We start from the raw sequence: 18,514 nt of genomic DNA, 5'->3' as shown, positions 1-18,514 counted from the left end.
CAATGTTTAAGGGTTGAGAGCCCAATGAGTTGCAAGTCTAAAACAGACTGGTGTGGAGAAGCTGGCAAGCTCAGTCAGAACCACTGTCCGTGGTGCTGAAACAGGGAACTGAACTAGATGGAATGCAGACAAATAGTCTGAGAGTTACATTTCTGCTGTGTAGGCCCCAATCTTTAGAACTTCCTTCCCCACCCCAGTCGACTCTCCCCCAGGCTTCAGTCCTTCATATGCTTGCTCAAAACTCACCTTTTCAAACTTATATATCCTACCACCTCCTGACCATCCTATCCATCACCTCCTCTTCCTTCACCTGCCATCTCCTGGTTAGTCCTACTGTCTCTCACCACCCCTCCCTCTAGTATGTAATCTCTCATGGGCATTGTCCTCTCTACCTGTTGTCCCATGTCTGTCTACTGTCTTATTCCCTTGTATGTCCTGTCGTGTCTTTTGCTGTACTCATTGTGAGTGCCATAGCATTACTCACACTCATCTGTGCTACTTGTGTGTATTACCTCATCTATTTGTTACTTCCTTCTGTATCCGGTGCTACAGAATCTGTGGTGTCTTATGAATAAATAAATAAATAAATAATAATAATGCATGCGTGAATTGGGCAAAAAGGGGTGAGAGATTGAGAGAGGACACTCCAGTTTTTTCTGATGAGCTACTCAAACTTTTTGTGATAATTGCTAAAGCCTGATATAAAGTTATATAAAGTTAAATTCTATGTTAGTGCTTATGTGACTATAAGCCCACTTATTCATTTGCGGTAGTAAGGTGGTCTGAGCCTGATAGTCTATCTCAGCCAAACAGTTTCACATAATTCAGAGAAGTTGGCTTTTGGGTATGCTATAAATAGATCTATGAACATCCTTGCTTTATTAAGCTTTAAAATACCTCACATTATATATGCAGCCCCTTCACTGATTGCCATAATGCAAACCCTTTTTATTTAAAATTCCATGGCATAGAAATGATTGCACATGATAATGGAGGTGCGGGGGATAGATTGGCACAGCTATTTTTACACTTAATACTTTTTTCTTCATGGTTTTAATTATTCTTTTGATTTTATTATCTTTTTTTTTTAGCAATATATATACTATAATTATGTATATATAAATCGGAATTGGTGACACTATGTAAATAAATGGGGATGATGAAGATGATATACTTTCATTGCATAATTTACATATTCCTTATGCTAATTTATTACATCTATAGGTATATATTTGAAACCATGTTGTAGCAAAGGGTTTTATTATTGTTGTTCACTTATGTATTATAATATGCAAGTCTAATGCTTTATTTGTTTTTTAACAGTGATCAATCAAGTTGCGTACTAATATAGGGCAGGTGGTCATTTGTGCAAATATGATCAATTTACATAATGAATCATGTGTTTCGACAAGGCCTGTCAAAGGGGATACTCCAAAATGCATATTAGTAACAACACAGAATGTGGTTAATCTGATCCATGCTGATTTAGTAGCGATATCATGATTTTATTTGAAACTCAAGTTATTTTATAAGTTGCCTGCCCAGTAAAAAGTTCATTTAGTTTATGTGCCATTTTTATTTTCTCTAGCACTCTCCAATTACCCCATTACAATGTTACAAATGTAAAATTATTAAACACAGTTATTATAGTTGGAATTTATATCTTATAATGTCCAACATAAGACTGAGGTATCTCTATAACAGACAGCAGGTTTTGGGAGGCAGCTATATAGTAACGCTAATTTGTCATTGGAACCTTATTTGTAGAACTTTTGGACACTTTTGTTTTTGTCCTCCTCCGCACTATGTAGCAAATGGGGCACCTTTTTGCTAGTTGAAGCCTTGAACGGAGCCGTGCTGATTATGAATGGAGCCATTCCTGTGCTTGGAGGTGCAGTGCCTGGCTTTACATAAACAGTCAGTCTAGCTTTTGGCCAAAGTAGGACCAGTGGAAGCACCCTGGGTTACCCAAGGACCTCCTTAGGTCCAATATCCACCATAATAAAGTTCTAATATCCTGCATTATTCAATGCCAATGCCTAGTAGGCCTCTAACCTTCCATTGTTAGTATAAATTGGGATCACATCATCATCATCATCATCATTTACATTTACAGCATTTTGCATACAAAATACAAATCACACATAAAAACAAAACAAATATATATGAGGTAGACAGCTGTGAAGTCAGAGAGAAAAGAGGGCCTTGCTCATGAAAACTTTCTGTCTAGAAGGAGAGGGCATTCCTAAGATAATAGGAACTAGTGGAACTCTGAGTGAACATGGGACTGTAACTGGTAGAACATTCAGAAGACGTAGTATCAGGTGGGTGTAGGATAGATTACAGTGAAGAAGTGGGTTTTGAGAGAGCACATGAAAGATTGAGTATGGTCAGGTGCATTTATCAGGGAGAAAACGAGGTGCAGTTCAGAGGCAAATCTAAGATTAGGAGAGGGGGTGTATCTTGTGACAAGGTGAGATATATAAGGTGAGATATATATGAAGGTCAGAAGTCACAGAGGGATTTGAAGGTGAGTAGCGTGGATTTAATTCTGGAGGTAATAGGGTGCCAGTGTAGGGATTTGCAAAGTGCTATAGCAGATGTGGAGTAACGAGACAGGAAAATCAGTTTTGCCACAGCCCTGTTAATGGATTATAGAGGGGAAAGATGGGTGAGGGGAAGGCCAGATAGCAGGAGGTTTCAGTAGTCAAAGCATGAGATAATGAGAGAATGGATAAGATAACATCCTGAGTAAGAAATGGGCATATTCTGGCAATGTTTTGAAGACAGAGACGACAAGACAGCACAAGACTTCGGATGTGTTGAATAAAATTGAGGGCAGATCCGAGGATGACACAAATGCAGTGGACTTGGGAGAACATGGGGAGCTTTCACTTTTACAGCAGTCCTGTCCTTGGGTTATTTACACAGTAGGCAATTCAGTTGCATTTATATTCAAGTATGCTTAACCTATCACCATAGAGATCATTGATCTCTATGACAGGGCTAGACAGATTGATCCAAAGGTAGGAGGCAGGCCTGTGAAGATACAAATTGCAAGGGAACATATGTAATAATGGGCAGCTTAAAATTATACAATAGGTTTGTTATTATTAATGACCAGTATATTATATCAGCCCCCCAAATCACTATGCATAAGTATTTGGCTCCCTCATAGAACAAAAAACAGATACCCCTTAAGATGCTTGACACATGGACCTCAGCAGCTTCTACAGGAGGCTACAATCCTCCTATATATTATATAATAATTCCAAACAAAAAAGAGCACAGCTGTAAAAGGTCCGGTCTGTAGAAATGGCAAACATAGCCACAAAATATATTGAAATAAAACTACAATAATAAAAACTGCATCTGTGAATCATAAACATTACTATCAAAAATGTTAGTGTTCACATAATGAATGCATACATACAAATATATAAAGGCAGCCCACTTTGAAGTTCTTATAATGACTCCAAAATCACAGGCTCCACTACAGATTGCATCTAAATAAAATGTCAGATTATACGCCGATCAGTCACACAATTAAAACCAGCTGACTAATATTGTGTTAGTCTCCCTCTTGCTGCCAAAACAGTTCTGACCCATCAAGGCATGGACTCCGCAAAATCTCTGAAGGTGTCCTGTGGTATCTGCCACCAAGACATTAGCAGCAGATCCTTTAAGTCCTGTAAATTGCGAGGTAGAACCTCCACGGCTCTAACTTGTTTTTGCTGCACATTCCACAGATGCTCAATCATATTTAGATCTGAGGAATTTGGAGGCCAAGTCAACACCTTGAACCATTTGTCATGTTCCTCACACCACTCCTGAACATTTTTTGCAGTGTGGCAGTGTTCATTATCCTGCTGAAAGAGACATTTGCCATCAGGGAATACAGTTGCCATGAAGGGGTGTTCTTGGTCTCCAACACTGTTGGAGACCAAGAACCTACGTAGGTAGGTGGTACGTGCCAAAGTATCATCCACATGAATGACAATACCCAAGGTTTCCCAGCAGAACATTGCCCAGAGCATCACACTCCCTCCTGCCGACTTGCCTTCTTCCCATAGTGCATCCTGGTGCCATCTCTCCCCAGGCAAACGACATAAACACACCCGGTCGTCCATGTGATGTAAAAGAAAAAGTGATTTATCAGACCAGGCCAGCTTCTTTCATTGTCCCATGGTCCAGTTCTGGTGCTCTTGTGCCCATTGTAGGTGCTTTTGGCGGTGGACAGGGGTCAGCAGAGGCACCCTGACTGGTCTGCAGCCACGCAACTCTATATCCAGCAAGCTGCGATACATTGTGTTTCGGGCACCTTTCTATCATAGCCAGCATTCATTTTTTTTAGCAAGTTATGCTACAGTAGCTCTTCTGTGAGATTGGACTAGACGGGCTAGCCTTTGCCCCCCCCATGCACACCAGTGAGCCTTGGACACTCATGACCCTGTCGTTAGTTCACCAGTTGTCCTTCTTTGGACCACTGTATACCGGGAACACCCCACAAGACCAGCCGTTTTGGAGATGCTTTGACCCAGTCGTCTAGCCATCACAATTTGGCCCGTGTCAGCAGCTCAGATCCTTACGCTTGCCCATTTTTCCTGCTTCAGACAATACACCTTTAAGAACTGATTGTTCACTTCTGCCTAATATATTCCACCCCATTCACAGATGCCGTTGTAATGAGTTTATCAATTGTATTAACTTCACTTGTTAGTGGTTTTACTGTTGTGTCTGATCAGTGTATGTTAAACAGCGGTGTCAAAGAAAAAGTCAATGAGGAAAACAGTGTCCCAAATATAGATGTTAAATCCTGCAGATTCTGTAGAAATTATTTAGGAACAGCCATTTCAACCAAAAGTAGTAAATCTCTGCAGATATAGAACACTAGGAAGGCCCAGGGCAAGCTACCATATAGAACACTGCACTAGTGTGTACCCCCACGATGTGCACACTAGACATCTCCTGTCTTGACTACTGCAACTTTCTCCTATCTGACATTCCCCTCACACCTCTATTTCCACTTCAAGTGATCTTAAATGCAACAACTTGACTGATCTTCCTCTCTCACTGCTACACATCTGATGCACCACTCTACAAATCCATACACTGGCTCCTCGTATCCCGCAGAATACAGTTCAAATTACTCATCCTCACCTACAAAGCCCTCAATAACACCATCCCTTCATATTCATCTGAAATCTCATTTTGAAATAGTCTGCCTTTTGCCTTAGGTCTACCTCTGACCTGCGCCTTGCTTCTGGAAGCCATCTCTCACTCACACCTTAAAGATTTCTCACGTGCCGCTACCCACTTATGGAATTCCCTACCACACAATGCATCCCGTTAGTTAGAACGCTTATGTATAGTGTTATCATCTGCTGTGCTATTGCAGAGGTCAGAGCATTTTCACATAGTGAAACCATGGTCATGATTACATCGGAGTTAGGGCAAATACAGGACTGCAGCTCTGGCCACTTTAATAGCCAAACATTTCATAGTGTTGTGCTTGCAAGCTCTAATGACCAGACACCAGTTGTTCCCAGTAGCTGCACTGCAAGTAGGCTTGTCTTTACAGGTCAGAAAAAAAATGTGTGGGTCGGGCAGGTACATGATCTGGACAGTAGGTCATGATTTCTAGTGACCTGTTGCCATGGCAACAGCTTTCTGCAGTCCTGCTCTATGGAAAACTTCTGTATTCACTATGAGCAAAACACACCTGTAGTGCAGATTGTAGTTTTGTAGATTTATCCCCCTCGTTAGGTCTCAGTGATCACTATAGTTTCTGCCGTTTATAGCACCTTAGGTTAGACACTTTTGTTTTCTTTGGTTTTTTTCTTGTTGGTCAGCCACCTTAATGGTTGATTGGCCTTTAACATGAAGGGGATCTGTGCATTACCTTAGGGCCACTCAGGAAAACTTACTTGTGTTTTATGTATGCATTTTGGCATCAAAGGCTTGTGAGAGGCATATGTATGTCAGGGTTCTGTTATAAAGGCAATCGACATGGCAGTTCTGAGGTACACAGATCCAGAAAAAGGACACACAGAGAAGATCAGCTTTAACCATTGGCATTGATGCAGTACTGCTGGCCATTAGGGGTTTGGAGGGAGCATATACCAACGACTTGGATGTGGTCCCAAGATTACTAACCAAACCATAGTTGCCTACATTTTAGAATATTTTTTTAGGTCATTAATTCAATGTATCTAAGCACCACACACATTATTATGGTTGACCTTGGGAGCACTACAATTGTCGTAATGTCATGTTTATCATATTTATACAACTTGATTATAAGGCTCTTTTATGAATTGTCAGTACTCCTCATAAGAAGTGTTACCTTTTAAAGCCTTTTAAAGCCTAGCAGCATCTAAGATACAGAAATACACTACTATAAAATAGGGACATTCCCAGGGACTGTTCCTTGAAATTAGGGACAGTTGACAACTATGAATGGTCTTATTTAATAAAATGCTTTCTGCAGCAAGAAGATGGATTAAACCTTAAGACCATGTGCACTGAGCTACTTTAATCTATGAGTCATTGAAATTGGATCTCAACATTGCAACAAAGGCCGAGCTGTTCCTTTTATCAGCTGCTTTTTTGTATTAGTTTAAACTATAGTGCCTTAAGGGAAAATTCTTTATCTTCAACATATTCATAGTTACTCTTTCTCTACGTCAGTCCCCGCCCAGTCTTGTGGGCACAATCATGTAACACAGTTCCATTAGACACGTCTTCTACACTCCCCCTTGACATCAGGGAGAATGGTACTTGGTCACTGGTACAACTTCAGGTGATTCTCACTCCTTTGCCAGTTTCTGGGTAAATCAGCAGCAAGAGCCGTGTTGTTATTTTAGATTTTTGGTGGGGAAATTTAATCTTTTCGGAGTACCTCGAGGAGGACAGGCATAAGCTGATGACCACAAGGGATGTCGCAAAGAGAGCTGAGTATATTACTTTCTTGTCCTGCTGCTTGAGCAAGTAACCCCAGCTGTATGGGTGTTTGCTGCTCTGCTGTTATGCAGAGTCCCATGTTGGGTGCCATTTGTAACCCTTGGTTGTCTGGCTGGGTGATGGTCGTGTGTTAGGATTAACTTCTACGTTGTGGTACCTCTGAGTCAACCACCCAGATGTAGCTCAGTCTTTCCCACCTCAGGATCCTGTGGGTCATAGTTAACAAACAGGTGTTGCTGGTTAAAGTGCCTGTACAACTATGTGCTATTGCTGCACTATGCTTGCTCTGCCTCTTTGTAAATAACCCCTTTTATGTTATATGTAGTACACACTTTTTAGAGTATAAATACACAATTGCTTACATTACTCAGCTATATCTGCCTTATGTTTTCTCACATCAGATTGCACACCTTTTTTTATGCCTACAAGGGCAAAGCAGTGACCTTAAAGACCAGTTTGTGTCTGTGGGCATGTCTGTGTTAGAAGATTTGTTTTCTTTTAGTGTCCCTTTTTGACATTTGAAATGTAAGCTGTACTGGCTTTATACATAGTTGCCTACTTTCCCGGAATGTCCGGGAGATTCCCAAATTTTTGGGAGCTCTCCCAAACTCCCTGGAGAGCAGGGCAACCTCCCGCATCCTGCCTGCTTCATTGGTGAAGTGGGTGGGGCTAATAGTGTCACCCTGGCCCCACCCCCTGCTATAATAGGCCAAAATTGGTATTATATGGAATAGGGGCAGAATGACACAGTTATCGTGGTCACGCCCTCAAAACACTGCCAACTTTGGAGATCTCCCAGAGGGGTGATCTCCAATGTGTCAAGTATGGTTTTAGATATCATGCATAGGATTGGCAGATCAAGCATGTTTTGGATGAAATTATCCACAGCTCACTTTTCCATCACTCAAAGGCCCCTCATTATTACTATGCAGTGGTAACAATCTTTTTTTGTATTTCTGTTTATTGCAGCAAGAGAAAATTATTGCCACGATTTACTAAAAAAATATAGCTAGGGGCATATGCATATGCATGACCTGGTTAGCTGAATCACGCATGCGCAGTGGAATTGAAAGTCCAGGCTTGTTCTTTCAGTTCTACTTTGTGTAAATGAAGAATAAAAACATCTAAAGAAATTTTTTTCAAAAAATTTACCTTTGGAAATATGCTTTTAAATATTTCAGTAATAAAGCATTTCTCCTGTCCTGAGATTGTGATAGGGAATGAATTATGGTGATACATGTTGCATCGCTGTCCTTAAATAGTCTTACCCTCAATGGTGGGCTTTGATAGTTAGGGAGAAGTCCTATCCCCAGCGAAAACACCCATTTGCGGTAGTGCTTTTCCTTGTGTAATAAATAAGCCAATTATTGTGGATGTTGCAGTTCAGTGATAATGTATAGAGATCAGGCACTTCTTTTGGGAAACAAACTTATTCTGTACTAAATGTAACTTACTCAAACTATGTAATGTTAATACAATAATGAACTAAATAACATGTTTAAAACCAGCATTTTGCTAATGAAATATATTGCTTAACCTCTGTTTCTAAAGAGCTTTACATGTTTGTCTTTGTACTTATCTTTCAATTCTAGATAGAATAACACAAGTCCACACTGATATTTATGTGACAAGTTTTGGACCAGTCTCTGACACAGATATGGTAAGTTATGTTATTTCTCTATTTGTACATTTCTTGCTAGTAGTGTAAAACAAGGTCCATATTGCTGCAGGCTTTGGTTGAGTAAAATTTATCTTATGTTTATTAGTTTTAACACATAATTAACTAGATAGCAGAGGTAATTTATGAACATGCAGAAGTTCTCTGCTCTAACAGACAATACACTCCAAAACATATGTGGACTATCAAGTCACAAAAGAACACACAGGGGGAAAAAATGTTCAATTAATGTCACCTGTTAATAATTAACATTTTATTTTTGGTTGCTAAGGATATTTGAACAAATTTAGGATATTTTGTTGTTCTTGAAATAAATAATGAACGTATTTTTTTTCCAAATTGGCTATAGTTCTTGAGATAATTAAGAGGAAACTTAGCCATAACACGTGCATACCGGAATTCACCAGAACATTCTAGAGGGTAAGACACATGAGTATTCTAGGTATTCACTCCGCGATCTTTCTGAAAATATCCCCTCACTCCATATATAAGTGATCGGTCACCCAACCAGAAGTCAGTTGACAGTTGACATTTAAGCAGCTCAGGTTATCCATTGTCTTTTTCTTGTTTCTCATCCCTGTAATATTTACACTAATTACACGTATACATGTATATAAGTAAAAAAAAAAAGTGACATGGCCTTTAAGAGAAAACATTACTGCAGATGCAGCGAACATCATTAGCAAGCCATTGGTTGACAGGGGAAAAATCATTATCCCACTACCGCATATCAAGCTGGGACTAATAAAACAAAATCTGACTGTTTCAAATACATTTGTAGATCATTCCCTGGACTAAGTATTGAAAAAGTAAAATATTGAATCTTGATGGCCCTCAAATTCGTAAACTTATCAAGGATTCTAATTTCCCTAAATGTATGAATGATGGTGAAGCTTCTGCCTGGTGCAGTTATGTCTCAGTTGTCAAGAAGGTTCTTGAGTAACCACAAAACAGAAAATTATAAAGAACTGGTGCAAAACATTGTCACAGTCTTTCAAACTATCATCATCATCATTTATTTATATAGCGCCACTAATTCCGCAGCACTGTACAGAGAATTCATTCACATCAGTCCCTGCCCCATTGGAGCTTACAGTCTAAATTCCCTAATATAGACACACACTCACACACAGACAGAGAAGGAGACAGACAGAAAGACAGAGAGGGAGACAGACAGGGAGAGACTAGGTTCAATTTTTTATAGCATCCAATTAACCTACCAGTATGTTTTTGGATGGATACTAATATGAGCATAAAGGTACACTTTCTCCATAGCCACTTACTCAGATTTCCAGATATCTTGGTGATTATAGTGAGGAACAAGGGGGGAGGTTTCATCAAGATATTAAGGTGATGGAGGAAAGGTATCTAGGCACATGGGACAGACACGCGATGGCTGACTTTTGCTGGAGCCTCCAATGTAATTGTCCTTGAAACCTACATAAAAGAAAATTATGCAAACAATGTTTTAATATGTATTAATTGTAATTATCTGAATCTGCTTACTAGGTTTATCTGTTATTACACCGAATAAAATGTCATTATGTATTTAATGTGTTTAATTTTGTATGATTTGAGACAATTCATGCGATTTCTATGCAGCCTCTGCCTGACCATTACAGTAACATATTTAAAAAAAATTAGAGCCAATCTAGCAAAACCGATGTCATATTTGGAATTAGCACCACTAAATTACCCCAAAATCACTCTATTATGGTTGACAATAAATGAATGTTGACCAGTGTAATATAGTCAATAATGACGATAAAACATTAAAAAATAAAAAAGTGGGTTTTTTGCTTCCCCCCGTAAAATATATGAATTGCAATGTTATGAATGTCTACTGTACATTTTTACAATTGCTCCTAATTGCAAACACATGTTCTTCCTTGCATAAAAAGTCGTCATCACTAGTAATCGGCACGTACACCTGACATGTAACTGGTGTAAGTGATACAACTGAAAAACACGTACCTGAGAGATGCCCAGAGCTTGAATCAGACGCTGTTGTGTGCGCTCCAGATTGGCACGTCCTTACTGTACATTGACTACATGCATACGCCCAGTCCCCTCTCTGCTCTGCCTCTGAAATCATAATCTGTAGTAAGGGAAAGTTGCTCTCTAAGAGAAAATGGTCATTGCTCCGCTTTTATGGTGTTTGGCTACTTTGCTGGGCATGCGCAGAGCGATTTTAGCCAAATACTAAACGTCCCAGCATTTATGCATTAATGATTCAGGCCCACCGTGTTTGCAGGGACAGTGTTTTGCCTGTTACATTAAACTGAGAGGCACCCTTAGGACCACCTCTTTCCCACATTCGGACACTTGGGTCTAATGCAGAGTTGTTCACAAAATGGATGTAATAGGCTAAAAAAAGATGCATCCGACTCCGCATTAGCAGCATATGCATCTGGTTTTCTCCAAGTCATAATCCTTAGTGTGTATTTGCACTTGCCGTCTAGCAGGTGCAGAAGATGTGAGTTCTAACAGGCGTATGTATATGTGTGCATGAACATATCCTTACTGTACTCGGACCTACATTATATTATACCATTCCTCCAACATTATGCATTTCCAGTCGTAAGGAGGCGCAAGTGCCAGATACACAAAAGTCCACATTAGCGCATTTGTATCCGTTCTCTTTGTAGACATGTGTGGTGCAAATTTACACTATGCAAAGTTCAACTCAGCATCAGGCCCTTGGTCTACAAGTACTGCTCCTAATCATATGGTACCCATCCCTTGCCACAACACCATGTCCCCAGGCTGTTCTTCTTTCCAGAAGTTTATCACACAGAAGGGCTCGCAGAATAGACAAACAATATAGAAATATTAAATACATGATGGACTGACTGAGGAAAGGGAGACAGAATGTGTTTATTTCCTGACTGTCACTGCCAAGTTTAACTAACTGGATGAGCCATATTTTTTAAATAAAGCTGTGCTGATTATCTCAAGGAAAAATTATCTCTCTCACTAGGGGACAAGAGAAATAAGGAATATTCACCATCAATCAGGTCTTTTTTCTCACACTATGCTTCATACGTTAGCGAAAGTCTGTAAATGAAAGATTATTATTAGGTTGATGATGTTATTCTTTCCTTTCATTAAACTGGAACTTAGCCCCATAATATACTTATTGTGTTTTGAAATCTCATGTAATTGTCATCAAGATCTACATGTATGCAAAGGGCTAAATGGGTGGCACAGTGGTTACAAGCATTAGCTTGTAGCACTAAGGTCCGTGGTTCAATTAGATGGTAAGCTCCAGTGGAGCAGGGACTGGTCCTCTGATGTTACAGTGCAATGTAATATCTCGGTGCTATATATATAACAGATAATAGTAATAGATGACTTGGTCTTTTAGGGGGTATAGGGATTTTCCATACACCTAAGCAATGTGGCTGCTGCACATCTGTTACAGCATGGTAAGCAGGGCACTGACAGTTTGTAATAAGGAGCATTGAACCCAATGTCCACACAACCACAGACTTTTCACAATAGCAAATTAAAGCTTCACAAATCGCATGCAACATTGGTATGTATATCCCTTCAGCCATTCTGGAAATTCAATCATAACTGAGACTCTGACTGGCGTATCCCCTTACTTAGCTACATTGTCTATCTACCTTTAGGTCACCTGAACTATGGACTCCTGGATCCCTTTCCTCCGCAGTTGTTTCCAAATTTGTGCCAGATTCAGACTTTGGATTTTTGAGACCAAAGTGTGTGACTCTTGACCACTCCTCTAATCTATATAGATTATCAATCAATTTGGTTAGCACGGTGGCTCAGTGGTTAGCACTTCTGCCTCACAGCGCTGGGGTCATGAGTTAAATTCCTGAACATGACCTTATCTGTGTGGAGTTTGTATGCTCTCCCCATGTTTGTGTGGGTTTCCTCCGGGTGTTCCGGTTTCCTCCCACACTCCAAAAACATACTAGTGGGTTAATTGGCTGCTATCAAAATTGACCCTAGTCTCTCTGTCTGTGTGTGTATGTTAGGGAATTTAGACTGTAAGCTCCAATGGGGCAGGGACTGATGTGAATGAGTTGCATGAATTGTACAGCGCTGCAGAATCAGTGGCGCTATATAAATAAATGATGATGATAATTTATGTCATTTATGTCCTTAGTATGTCACCCTGTTACATGTCTTTGTGTCATCTTTCTCCATTCATTAAAAGTAGTAATATCAACAATAATAAAGATGTTAAAGAGGACTGATCCAAAGTACGGATCCGTGGGCTACTACATTGGTAATGTCTCCTGCTTCTGAATGCACTCCATTTATTGAAACTCTCTGTCTCTATAATGTGCCAATAACACAGATCAATTATCGTTCTAGTCTTATCGCATCGTGGAGGATCTGTGCATGCACAAGTGACCTGCCGGTACACGCATATACGCAGTGGACCCGGAAGCCCTGACTTGGGCTTTCAGTTCCATTTTTAAAATAAATAATTTAAAAGAAAGGTACAAAATATTTAAAATATATAAATAAAAATATTTTGCTGGTGGTACAGGTTTTTTTGTTTTTTTTATTTATTTAAATAAATAGAGCATTTTTTCATGCAATATAGCCTCTGCTTTACATTACATTAGGGGCTCTTTATATTAGTTTTACATACATTATGGATGGTTAAACCTTGTGGCTACTAAACATATTGTAGTGGGAGGAAGGCGTTCTATACATTGTTTGTTGTCAAGGGCCCATAATCACTCACATTGTAAATATACAGTTATATTTTGTTAAGCATTTACAAAACAAAAAGTCTGCTTTTGGGAAGAATCATTATTTACAGTTTTACTTTTTTAGTTGGTAGATTTTGTTCAATCACTCAAATGTACGGTTTTGTTATTCAAACATGATTTAGAGAAATAGAGCAGCTCTCTGCAAACCTGAATCAAATACTTTTTGATCACTACTTAATGTATTACTGCATTTTGTTTAAAGTGTACAGTGGAAGCAGGCGTTGTCTGGCGTCAATCAGTAATCATCCTATTGATTTATATAGTGCTTGATGTCTCATAGAACTGGCTGCCTTCTCCTTAATACTGTCTTAACCCTCCGAATATAACCTGAAATCACTTTACGTAGATGTAGGGCCAACTTTAGGGGGCACCACCACACTGGGTAATAATTACTATAATAACAATAATACAATATAAAATAAATAAAATGCAGAGCCATAGCTTCCCTCTACACCCTATACGTGTTGGGGATGTATTGATGCAGTGATGCTGCTTTCAGAGGAGAGGAACGGCTGCGTGGCCAATATGGAAAGGTAAAGTTAGTGAAGTGGTTGGAGAGAGCCGGAAGTGGTGGTGGGGGGGTTGAGAGAGAGGAGAGAGAACTGGAGGGAGAGAGAGCCTAAAGAGGAGGCAAGAGAATAGAGAAATAGGAAATGAATCTACTAAGAAAAACAAGAACAGGTTGGGAGAAATGATAGAGGGAGAACCATGGGGAGTGGGGGACGAGATAATACACTCATTTATTATGCATGAAATGGAAAAGTTGGGAGAAATAATTGAGATTCTAGTGAGAGAGGAGAAAAATTACTCATATATGGTACCAGTCATAGCATACAGCGCAGTACAGAGGATTTGTGGTCATACATGTCATCCCTGCCCCATTGGAGCTTACAAACTAAATTCCCTACAACACACACTGACTAGGGTCCGTTTTGCCAGCAGTCAACTACCACAGATTGGGCTCTGGTCGGAATCAAACTCATGACCCCAGCACTGTCAGGCAGCAATTCTTCTTAATTTAATTTAAGCCCTATCCCGGCATTATGACATCAGAACACCAATGCAACGCATTAACACAGCTGAATCCACTCATTTCAGTTTCTTACGTAACAAATTCCTAACAGATATAGGCATATACCTACATTTGTAGAATTGACCAAGAGATAACATAGGGCCTGATTCATTAAGGATCTTAACTTGAGAAACTTCTTATTTCAGTCTCCTGGACAAAACCATGTTACAATGCAAGGGGTGCAAATTAGATTTTGTTTTGCACATAAGTTAAATACTGACTGTTATACTTGATAGGTTATTTGTACACTGAAATTTAAAGTTGATATTTGTTTGCTACATGAAAAAACAGTCAGTATTTAACTTATGTGCAAAACAAAATCTAATTTGCACCCTTGCATTGTAACATGGTTTTGTCCAGGAGACTGAAATAAGAAGTTTCTCAAGTTAAGATCCTTAATGAATCAGGCCCATAATGTATAAATCTATTCTTATAGCTGGGATTTCCTTGGTTTCCTTATTTTCTGCAAAGGTGTTAATAACTGCCTGCAAAGGTGTTAATAGCTGCAATGAAGCTTTGCTACCACAGGATATTTAGCAATTTGTACACATTTTATTGCAGTCATTTATAAAAACAGCCTGCTCTTATTTATATGAGCTTGCAGTTCCATATGGAAATGTACATACAGGAAAGAGTAAAAACATCCTTACAAACTCTAACCTATTACCATTTTAGAACCACCTGCTTCATTAATTTCAGCTTTTTTTTTTTTTTAATGTCTTAAATGAATAATGACAGTGGGAGGAGATCAAGAATGTCTTTATTACATTTGTCATTATTGTACATGTTCATTTTTATACTATGCTGGTAGAATTGCACCTATCTATAAAGTACAACCTGATGTTTTTCACCACCCCAGAGGAGTCCTTAGTAGGGACAAAAAACCTCTGGCCACCTGTAAATCAGAGAACACCCCCATAAAAGCATCCACTCCACCTCTTGAATCCCATATAAAACAAAATCTTGTACAACATGTCGTTCACAACTCATTCTAGGGTCCTCTGATGCTTTTATTTTAATAGACTGTTTTAATATGACGACTGCCTTTATTCAATTATAATGTTCTCAGTAAACACCCACAATTTTATTAATTCATTACTTATTAAGAAAGTAAATGTTTTATGTCATTACAGGAATACACAATAGACGTGTTTTTTCGTCAAAATTGGGAAGATGAAAGATTGAGGTTCACAGGACCAATGCGTATTCTTCGATTAAACAACCTGATGGCTAATAAAATTTGGACTCCAGACACTTTCTTTCATAACGGGAAGAAATCTATAGCCCACAACATGACAATGCCTAACAAACTGCTAAGAATTCAAGATGATGGAACTCTTCTATATACAATGAGGTATTTTCTGTCTTCTTTTTATAGCACTAGGAACTCACTATATATTTCATTGTTAATATAATTATTAATATTATAATTATTTTTTAAAATCAACAGGAAGCTCTATAATTTTTTTTAAAGCTTAAAGTTTTTTATATTCTTTTGTGTTTAATGAATTGTTGCCAATAGACATTGCTATTCAAGGAAAATGCATTTTTAGGGATATGTCCCTGGAAATTTTGGTCAGAGACAACGTCCAAAGTTTTTCATATTGCCCAGTTGCCCAGTATTGATTTTCTTGTTTTGATTACTGGTGAAGTTTACAATATTTCTTTGCTATATATGTTAAATCATAATAAAGGTATGTATTGCAAATTCAGTGGAATTGTATTCTGATGTTTTTCAGAGACCCCTGTGTCTGCATACAGTTATTTGCAACTGTGTATAGACGCACCTGCATAACAGCAAAGTATAGCTGGATATTTTCTTTAAATGTTGGCAAATGTAGTTCACTCTCTACAAAACAGAATTATGTTCCAGGCTTGGGTTGTAACAATGGTGTTTTTAGACTGACTCTCCCTTGCTGCCATTTGCTTGTGGTGGTCATTTCTACAGTGCAACAAGTTTAATTAAAAAGGAAGAGCCAGGCCAGTTAAGGACAGCGACGTACCTCTTCACCCAATTCAAGAGCTGTCATAAGTTGACCCAAGAGCAGGTTTGTGAGCAAGTGGTAGCTGTCACTCACCGGACTGTGAGTGCTACTCCTAAGGTAGCTAGGAACCGTGTCCGTCCATTATAATGAGGTACTGCACATGTGCAGTCCCTTTTAACCTTCAGTTCTGTTCCTTTAACTTAATTGGCTGATCAGGCAACACTCCCTATATTAAGCACCTGTGGTCAATACCACGTTGCCTGATCTTGGAGTCTCATTCCTCATGAGTCTCTGAAGGTGTTCCAGTGCCTGCTCGTGTGTTCAGCTGATGCTGATTCCTGTTTGCCGTTTGTGGTTTCCAGACCACTTCTATTCCTCGTGTTCCTAGTGTCTTCAGCAGCTGATTCCTATCCGATGCCTCCGTATATCTACAGTTACAGATTACTGCAAACTCTCCTGTGTTTCATCGTGACTCCAGCAGCTGATTCCTATCCGCTGCCTCCGTGTATCTACAGTTACAGATTACTGCAAACTCTCCTGTGTTTCATCGTGACTCCAGCAGCTGATTCCTATCCGCTGCCTCCGTGTATCTACAGTTACAGATTACTTCAAAACTCTCCTGTGTTACATCGCTACTGTTCCAGCTGATTCCTGTTAGCTACTTCAGCGTGTCTACAGAGTCATGCTCGTCTCAGCGCTCCAGTCTGCATTCTACCTGCCGTCAGCTGACCCGCTGCCTACTGCTTCTACAGTGTGTCCATTTGTGTCAACTTGCCTGTTAGCATCGAGTCTACGCTCCTCGGCTTCCAGCTCTGCTACATCGCTTCAACTCTCCCGTGGTCTCCTGCTGTTCATTTCGATATACTACTGCTTCCTGAGTATTTGTCGTCCTTGCTGGCCTACCTACAGTGCGCTGCACCTACCTGCCGCTTCCATTCTGCAAGGACTTCTCATCTCGTCTGTTCCCTGCCGCTCAGGTATCCCTGCAGCTACCTCTAACAGCCTGCTCATCTGAACCACGGTATGCATACTTCTCATTGACTGTGCTGGTGTATTGCATATCCATCTGGACTGAGTTGTTCTCCTCCGGAGTTTCCATCCTCTGAGACTATTGCTATTATTGACTGTGTTTCCTTTTGCTGGACTATTCTAGTGACTTTGTTTATCTGTGCAGTGCTGTTCATTCATTATTATTATTGTGTGCAGTTCAACGTGGGATCAAGTTCAGTGTACCCGTGTAGACTCTGCATTGCATTTATCTCCTCGTGTCCTTCCTCACATATATATTCAGTGGTACAACTTGCTAGAGGCAAACCACTGATTCCTGTTTCCCTGTGTCACCAGTTGCATATATCCTCTCACATAAGCAGTGGTACAACTTGCTACACGCTAACCACTGACTTCCCCGTTACCTTCACCTGGATTCCATTCCTTCACTACAGACAGCGGTACAACTTGCTATACGCAGACCGCTGACTTCCACCTCCTTATTACTCCTGGACATTCTTCTCACTATAGCAGTGGTACAACTTGCCGTGCGCAGACCACTGACTACCCTCACGTGTCCTTGTCCATCCAGATCCTCGTGTTCAGTTACCTATTGTTTACCAGTGCTGCTAGTCATAGACTTTCTGAGCATTCTCTAACCATCTGCTGTTTCCAGTTCCATTATCACCCTGCCATCAGAGTATCATATACCAACTCAACTGCTCTGATAAGACCATCAGCGGGTGATACTGGGTAAAGACTCCTAGTGCCCGTGACAGTAGCTTTCAGGAACTGCCATTGTAGTGCAAAGGCTACTCTAACAAGAGGTGGTGGGGAGAACATACCCACTCCTGTGTCTTTAAATGCAGACTCAAGGTCGGCACATGCTCAAACATTTAAATGGAACTGCTTCTGCCACTGGCCTATCCAGTGGCACTGATCCAGTTTTGTAGATCTTTGATGTGCTTTATCGTGACAGCTCTAGTTCTCTGACCACTACCGCTGTGAACCGCAACTGCCTTGGTGACTCATTGACTGTTCTCCTCAGTTACCTGTGCTTCCCGTGTGCTCAGCA

The 18,514-nt window shown here is 39.9% G+C and overlaps 1 protein-coding gene across 2 annotated transcripts in view; it reads left to right on the top strand.

Annotated features, from left to right (window-relative positions):
- Window positions 1-18,514, top strand: part of GABRA2 (gamma-aminobutyric acid type A receptor subunit alpha2) — a 118,620-nt gene that overhangs the window by 23,647 nt on the left and 76,459 nt on the right. For both annotated transcript variants that reach the window (XM_075195225.1, XM_075195217.1), the window contains exons 4-5: window positions 8,556-8,623; window positions 15,601-15,821. In XM_075195225.1, coding sequence (XP_075051326.1) covers window positions 8,556-8,623; window positions 15,601-15,821 — 289 coding nt within the window. The remainder of the gene's footprint in view (window positions 1-8,555; window positions 8,624-15,600; window positions 15,822-18,514) is intronic.

Source organism: Mixophyes fleayi, chromosome 1, assembly GCF_038048845.1.
Source record: "Mixophyes fleayi isolate aMixFle1 chromosome 1, aMixFle1.hap1, whole genome shotgun sequence".
NCBI classification, from domain to species: domain Eukaryota; kingdom Metazoa; phylum Chordata; class Amphibia; order Anura; family Limnodynastidae; genus Mixophyes; species Mixophyes fleayi.
This window is presented reverse-complemented; position numbering and strand designations above follow the sequence as displayed.